The sequence below is a fragment of the Charadrius vociferus genome, unplaced genomic scaffold (assembly GCF_000708025.1).
Source record: "Charadrius vociferus isolate BGI_N301 unplaced genomic scaffold, ASM70802v2 scaffold1196, whole genome shotgun sequence".
Taxonomy (NCBI): Eukaryota; Metazoa; Chordata; class Aves; order Charadriiformes; family Charadriidae; genus Charadrius; species Charadrius vociferus.
The window spans coordinates 343855-352424 of record NW_009648977.1 but is presented as its reverse complement, the minus strand read 5'-3'; the positions used below and the strand labels follow the sequence as shown (position 1 = coordinate 352424).

At 38.0% G+C, this 8570-nt stretch overlaps 1 protein-coding gene across 1 annotated transcript; it reads right to left on the bottom strand.

The window, feature by feature from the left end:
* Positions 1 to 1094: 1094 nt before the first annotated feature.
* Positions 1095 to 8301, bottom strand: TVP23A (trans-golgi network vesicle protein 23 homolog A (S. cerevisiae); the record flags this gene model as incomplete). The annotated part of the gene is made up of 4 exons (XM_009887747.1): positions 8276 to 8301; positions 5298 to 5442; positions 4275 to 4364; positions 1095 to 1258 (listed from the first exon to the last, which is right to left on the bottom strand). Coding segments are annotated over exons 1-4 (425 nt in total), but the record flags the coding sequence as incomplete, so codon positions are not given.
* Positions 8302 to 8570: the final 269 nt, after the last annotated feature.

The following is an 8570-nucleotide window of genomic DNA, read 5'->3' as shown; positions in this document are numbered from 1 at the left end:
TGGTGCTGTAGGCTTAGCAGCAGGCAGAACCCATCTGGCTGACTAATGAAATAACTTACAAAAACTGTTTTTCTTAGCCTCAGAAACAGCTTCCCAGAAGCTATCATGTTTTCATTTGTCTAACTTGCCTTTTATGAGCACCCGAGTGACCTACCTCCAGTGCTAGTTAGGGTTCCTTCTTCAATCAGCTGAGTTTAGCAAACAATCTCTGGTTTTCAAAAATAAAGGTGGAGCCATGGAGAAATACTGCTGGTTTGATTTTAACTATTGCCTGTTTAACTATGCCACTTTGGGCACTAGAAAGCAGTTAATGATTTGCAATTAATTCATACCCATAGCTGAATTTCCCGTTCCATTTAATAATGAAATGTAATCTTGACTGTTCCTGGTTATGTAGCTACACGTGTGCAAGATACTTTTTATCTTTTCAAACTGAATGAAGAAATTGTAGTTAGTGTGGCTGGGAACTTGACAAAATGAATTCTACGACGATTATCCAAGCACTTAATGTTTACAGCGGAAAACATGATTTCATAGACAAAAATAACATAAAGCAATATACAGGGTAAATTTCCTCTTGTATTTAGAAAAATGTGTGATGGTTTTGTTTATAGAGATGGCTTATAAATACAGTAATTACAAAATACATAGTTATGGCTCAATTTATCAAGGTTTTAAGCACTATGATACTGGTTCTTTCAAAAGGAAATTGTACCAGAGATCTAAAATTCTTACTTTTAAGAGCAAGTAACATTTAAGTTCCAAGGAGATGTGAAAACCTGAAAACCAGCACTGCTGGTTCATTTTTTGTCCTCTCCTATTAGTTTCCTTTGACTGCAATATGTTGGGGAAAAGTAAATTGCTACAGTTAAAAAGAGGTCTGAAATTTTGCTAGCCACTTAAGGTTCTCAAGTTAGATGAAGGAGTTGACATCCGATAGCCTAGTAGAAGTGAGACTAAAAATTACTGATCCTTTCCAGAGTGCAGGGAAATCCTCTGATGGCTTGAAGCTGTTGGTGTAATTTTTGTATTTTGGAAGATTTGGTTCAAAGACCATTGCAAAACTGACAGATCTGAGTCTTCCCTCTACTAACATTGTCAGCCGTACATCTTTCAGTACCCCCAGACTTACCAGCCATTTCAGCTTCAAGGAGAACAAGGTGCTAAAGAAAAACACTGTCCAAATAACTGGGCAGATGATGAGACCAAGCCAGAAGATTCGAGCTTCAGCTTCAGTTGAGGCAGCTCTTGTAGGCACCTAGAAGGAAAATTATTGAAACTACTAGCCCCAAAGATAAATGCCACAATAGCAAATCAGCAGAGGAGGAGGAATGGACAAAATTACTTCTTTACCTAGATTTCACTTATTATATGCATGGAAGGAAGACTGAGTAAGAAGAACTTTATGCCAAGTTTTCTGCCTGCTGCCCTACTGCATGACAGTGTTTTCTGTTCAAAATGTTCTGCTCTCTGTTCACATTTAAATGAGATAATTATTCCTTTTGTCAATGCTAGCTCCCACTAACACTACAGATTAGCAGTATTTTAAAGTCAAGGTTCCCTTACGCTGACAATTGCTTTTAAACTTCAGAAATAGTAAGTTAACTTTGGTATTAGATTCAAACTTTAGCAAGGCCTTAGAGGAGCATAAAACAGAAGACAGTGTTACAAGCAGAACTTTAGTGTGCTTCACTGTCTGTAGTGTAGATTTGTGACATGTGCCCCGTTCACAAATCCAAGGGGGGTGGGGTGGGGGCAGTCAGTGCGGTATCAGGAAAGCTATAGTACCTAGTGCACAAACTGCAGTGAGCTGTTTGTTGCAAGCGCTAACAAGCAAAATCTAAAGATCGCCTATAGGATTTATCAGTTGGTTCCAGTTCAGACAATGGAATTCTCATAACAGTGCCTGTTTCCATACATTTTCCCGCAAACGTGCAAAATCTTAGCTTAATTTAAATCTTGCATGAAGCTTAGTTTTCTATTATGTAAACTAACAATTCAATTTTGCTTATGAATTCCACTGATTTTGCATAAATTAAGAACTGTGGCTTCAAAAATGCCTCTTCTGTAATACTAGCGTTAGACACTATAGTAACTGCTGGCATCTCTCTGAAAGAGGCGTCCTTATTCACGGTGCTCTATTTTTGTTCTTCAGCAAGAGTAAAAAAACTCATGCAGGCTGCAAAAAGCCCTGGTTGCGGTTTTCTTCATGTCAGCACAACTCATATGTCTCCATCTACACTGAAAGGATCATTGCTAACTCCTAAGGCAAAGAGAATGGTTCAGAAGGTTCTGACCTTTCCTAGGAGACCAGGATTCAAAATCTCACTCCAAACCTCAGACCATTCAACCACCAGTAGTGCTAGCTTCTGAAACACAAGCTTCACAACTGGAAAAGAAAACCCTGGGGACTCTTCCACTCTGAAAACTGAAAAGCCTCTTAGTTCCTTTTCAGTATCTTGAACTCTACATGTAAAAATGAGACTCATCCATCCATCGTGAGGCAGATAATAGCATCCAAATTATAAACATGGTTAAGTTACTCTATCTTGCCTAAGAAAACCCTGCAAGATGCAATAATTACAAGGTGTCTTTAATTTTTTCATGTACCCTCTAAACCAGTAATAGTTGCAGAGGTCCAGAGAATAATGTTCTATGCTCATAGTTACAGAAAAAGACAGATGCTCTGAGTCAATAAAACAAATCATCTGTTTCCCAAATTACTGACAAATTACCCAACAGTGACATTGCATTAGCACTATTTAGGAGAAAAAAAAGTCAGTACACCTGAGAAACCCGCACCTAAAAGACCTAGTTAACTTGATGAGCAAGATTACAAAAGGCTGCAGTGATCCCAAAGAAGGGAGGGGGGAGCTGTGATGTTTGGAATGTAAGTGTAGGAATTACTTTTCTTCCAGCTAAACCTCAGCAGAAGATGGGATTTCAAGGGCTAAACCTCTGTTGTGCCAGCAGTACACAAGGAATTAGCTGTTTATTGTTGGTGAGTGACTTGGAATCTTTCTTAGCAAATTTACCTGTAAAGGAAGAGATCTTAAAAAGTTGCCAGGGGACTGGCAAAGGAGGTGGGGAACACCTAACTGGAAAGTAAGAGAATTGCATGTACTCCAGGACCTTGCCATGCCAAGTATTTCTGATGGATAAGCCATGACAGAAATACCATCCACTCTAATGATATGTTCCTTCTTGTGCTACTATCACTTTTGTGTTAATCAAGCTACCACTTGCCAGAATTTTTGGAAGGCTTTAGCCCACACAGATGAGTCAACTTTATACTTGTAGGCCAGAATTGACAAACTGTAATAGGTGAACTAGGCTTGCTCATTTTACAGTAATTTTAAGGTCAGGAGGTCCTTTTATAGCTGTCACTGCTTTTAAGTGCTAAGAAAGCTCTTGCTTACTGTCTCGACAAAACTAAAACTCTGAATGTCTCCTAGTTCCTCTGCTTCCATGTAGGACTGCTAGGTTCTCTCTTTGGCTTCGCTTGGATCTTAGGAAGAACGTTAACACCCTTCGACCTCTGGATGGTGCGCGGCCGGGCTCTGCCGGCGGCTCGCTCTCCTGCTCGGGCGCGTCGCCGCTGCTAGAGGGCAGCCCCGGCCCTGGGACGGGGGACGCCGGAGCCAGCAGTGCCTCAGCTGCCGCCCTGCCGGGCTCCGGCCTCAGCGGGGATCTAGAAAGAATGTTAGCAAGTGAGAGCAAAAACCTGCAGTCCTGACTCTGGCAATCATGCCAAGTGCCATTTTATGGCTTTTCTTTCTTTTGCTCAGGGTATTTGGGAGAGCTCTAGCAGTATCAGAATGCTCTGTGATTCAAGTTCTGTTCCCCGCCATATTCCCTGAGCATGAACAAAACACTTGTTTTAAAATACTGAATTCGAACTATTCAGCATTGGTTTTGACATAGATCTTTCCTGAAGAGGATTCTGCATTGTTTACTAGAAGATGCTCTCACTAGAAAATAAAATAGAACTACCAGAAATGTTTCCTACCGATAGTACCATGCTGTGGATATTTAGTCTGCTGATGCATGTGATGACAATGTTGTGAGACCAGTTTTGTTCTGAATGCTTCCAGGATGTGACAATCCGGTGTGCTTGCAACTGAATACTTAGATTATCTTCTATAGAAGCTGGATAAAAAGTAACTGTTACAAAGGTGCTCTATTTGTTACTTTTTTATTTGACTTAGCATCAGCTTCACAAGCTTTCCTATGGGTTCTGTTTGCCCTGTGCCTGCTTTTATTAACATACATACCCTGCTTGCTTCAAACACCCAGTGGCTTTTTCCATCTTCATCAATCTGGTTCCACCAACGCAAACCAACCAAGAGTCTTCCTGTCACATTCTAGTGACAAAAAAATTATTTGCATTAATCAGTTGCATAATTCACTTGTCAGAATAACATTTTAAAAAAAGACAAGCATGTCTGAAAATCATACCCTTTTATCAAATACTAAAATTAGTTCTAAAAGCTGTGCCAGCTTGCGCACAACAGTCATTAAGGATGGATGAGTTACCACAAATTTAGAGGCCTGTTCTCTTCTCATATGATAATTAGCACATTAACATTGATTTTAGGTATGAAATTATAGGATGTATCTTTACTAAGTCAGTCAGTTGGAGAAGCACCGAATAAACAAATTTTCCTCAGTAAGAGAGGAGAACTGTGAACAAAACCACTGAAAAAATGGCATATTAATTATAAGCAAGTAAGCTACATGGAATCAAGCAAAGAAATTAAGAAAATATTTCTGTACCTGGATGAATACTAGTTTTCAGTATACTGGGGTCACATCAGTGCTCCACTTCTACAAAACAAAAGCCTTGTTCCACATGTGAAGCCCCTGGGATTTTGGGCTGGCCTGACCCGCCCCTTCCTGCGGTCAGGGTACTGGTGCCATAGCTGGGCTCCCAGCAGCCTTCTGCAGCTCCTGTGCGCTGCACAGTATTGCAGCTGCAGACACCCTTTGGCACCCAGTACTGAAAGCCAGGATTACTTTATTTTTTGCTTTTTTAAGAGGGCAAGCATACAAACAAACCTGCCTATGGCAAGACAATCTTCTCACTGTATTGGTAGCTCCCATCAGCCATAGAGAACATGGTGATAAACAGTATATAAGGTATGTAAATGTCTTAAATTTAAGTGGGCTAGATATTTAATAAATCATCAGATCACAATGTTTTTGTCATTTTTGTCAGTGTACCTATTTCCTTTTATGTTTTATTTAATGGCACACAAAATACTTTCAAAGGCAATTACTATTCAGGGTCATCTTACCTTAACTGACCAAAAGTCAAAGGATAGAAGGAGCAGAATAGTGACAAAACAGGCAACAAAGCTGTTGCTGAACCAGTCACAGAACAAGTAGGTAATAATAGCACTCACTCGGAAAAACAGGTGGAAAAAGGTGGCCAGTGGGTGCCTAAAAAAAAAAAAACAAAAACCAAAAACAAAAAACAAACACAGAGCACTTAAGAACTTATGGGACAGGAAAGAATGTTACAGAATTTGCTAACAATGTAGTATAACACAACTATTTGTAGTCTATAATGGTATTTTGGTTTGTAGCTGCTATTATTTCATATGTTGATGTATATCTTCATTATCAAAGCAATAGTATTTCCAATAGCCAACCTCCAATCTAAAGCTAAAAGATGAAATGTGTTGTTCATGTCAAAACCTTCTCAAAGGTAGAACAAAATCTAGAGTCTTTCACCAATTTCCTTGGTACTGCATGAAGTAATCTAATGGTTGTGTTCAACACTGCACCCTAAAATCCTCAGTTTCATGAAATAAATCAGCATAGCGAGGCACAAAAGAATTGAGACAATTGAAAACAAAAAAAAAGGAACTCTGAAACTAAAAATAAATAAATAAATCTAACTGTTGGGTATAAGATAAAATGAACCTTCATATGTAATGTCTGAAACCAAACACTTCCTTTTACAGAAGGAGTATGATTTGGGAATCTAACCATTCTTATGAATAGATTTTCATTAATTTCACTAGATATTTAAGCTTTGCTCATTTTGTTACAGGCAAAATTTTTGTTTTAAAAGGGGGGATTTCAGTGGAAGAAGTAACTATATGGCATGGAATATTGGCCAGTGCAGTAAGCTGGGAGGTTGGAGGATACTATAATGAGCACAGTACAATCTTCAGGGTAATATACCAAGTACAAAAACTTATTCTGTACAGTTCTTTGTGTTAATTACTTTAAAGTCACAATTAACTAAAGAATATTGCATTTAAGTAACTTCTTCCCTTGAAGGTGAGTGAATAAAACTCGTGTTCTGAATAATAACTTTAAGTCAGCCATTGTCTTGTTAAGCTCCTCTATCTCTGTAAACAATGACCAGTAGTATGGCCTAGGTCATAATTAACTAATCAACTACTGAATTTGTTATTCTGTTATTGTGTATAATAAAATGATACATATAATATACACAATTATAACTGTGTATTACAAGCTTCCATTATAATTAGATTTCAATTATAATAGTTATATCTTTATTGTAATACTATTATTCTATAGGTCTTTAACTGTTCTGGTAATTACCTCTTCTGTAATGGTAATATTGTGCTTATAATACTACACACGCATGACTGGAGAAGAAACAATGATGCACAGCTGTAGTTTATATTTAATCATGCCCATGCTAACCTCAAACTTTCCAAAAACTACCTCTGACTTAAAACTAAACAAGTGACATTTTAAGCGAAAGGAGCTTTTTTGCCATAAGCAGACAGGTGGGTGGGTGAAGCAGAGGGAATATTGTGACCTGTCAAAAACAGACAGTGTCTTGCTACTTCAGGTCTTGATCTCATTCAGGAAGACGTAAGAATTCACTTGCATACACACTCTCTTGTATCAATACAAGCTACTCATAGATCACAACCCTGAAGCCCATCAGGGTGGACTGGGTTTTTATAACCATATTAGTGCTTCAAATGTGAAAGTAACTTTGGAGAAGTAGTTAGTGTTTCATTCTGGAAGTCAGATGATGTATTACTGTGTGGATGCTGAATCTGTTCCAATATCAAACTTTGAAGGGTGTTTACTAAAAAAACACTTCAGTGCAAGTGGCTCGCATTTATTACAGCACAAAACACTTCATTGAGACTATGAACTATCAGTCCTCTCGTGAGGATATGGCTACTCAAGCCAAAGACACAGACTTGCAGGTTCTTGTCCCAGGGGAGGAATATGGAGATATATCAAAACTTGCACCTCATTCTTTGGACAACTCTCTCAATCTCAGAAAATATACACCTTTAAAAAAATTAATAATCCTGAAACTAATGGAATCCAGTAAATAAACTGTTCGCTTTCTCACTTAACAGAAAAAATGTATTTTCTTAATTCACAGCCACCAGATGAAACTTGTAGCTCCTAGGACAGATATTTTTTTAATAAGTAGATAATCCCAGGTAAAATTGTCTTAAAACTTGAAGCTAAACCATCTGTGTCCTTTTTGAAACAAAACTGTACAGCTTTTCTTAAGTGAATGCATTTATATTGAATTCAATTATACTTCATACTTTTTTTAAAAAGCTAGTTTCCAGAAATACGATGGCATTAAGAAATCATTGTATAAACTAACATGATTTCTTGAACAGTATAGACTTTAAAACATGATAACTTTTTTTTTTTTTTCATTCAAATCCAATAAAGGATAAAGGTAACTAGAACTCTGCACTGGCTCTGCTTGGCATACATTTGCTCCTGAAAGTATAGCAACCCACTTGCTTGGACTTTTAGATATCCTGTTGCACCTAAACATCCATGCAGTGCAGAACTGGAGCCTTGAGGCTAAATGATTCCTGTTTATCTTGTTACAATAACCTCCGTTCAGTTTGCAAGCATGATGCCTATTAGGATAGGAATGAGGTCTCATGAATTGAGTTGCATCCCATATTAAGAAATCAAATTGGGTCAACCCTAAAGTATACCACTGAAGCACAGGAGAGTCATTCTCTGTACCTGCTCAGAAGTGCCACAGCAGCACTCTACATGCTACTTTTTATACCTCTGCCTGGTACTTCAAATATATCTAGGCAAATTTTGAGCAAACAGGCTCTCTGACTTGATGACCTTGTCTTACCTAGCTGATTTGAAAAAGAAGCGATCGTATGCTCCTAACTGTTCCAGATCAAATGTTCTGAAACTGCAATAAGCTGCTGAGATGGTCTAAGTTATCTTTTTCCTAACTGTCTTATGAAAGGAGCCACTAACTACATCACTATCCACATACCTTTTGTTTTTAAGGAGCACTTGCATGTACCTTGGAGAATCATAAAAGCACAACTTGTCATAGCTTATGCAAATTCCAACCAAGTTCAAGATACATGAAATTGGGATAAAGTTAAATAAAGATAAATGGTTGGAACACATTGTTATGCCCTCTAAGACAAAAAAAAAAAAAAAATTTGCAGCACGTGGGTGTGTTCCAGGCTTGTTTGCACAAGATTCTTCAGAAATATAAAAACAAACTTCTGTGTAAACTATGTAATGAGTTTCATTTCTGTATTCTATAGCAGAAGATTTTT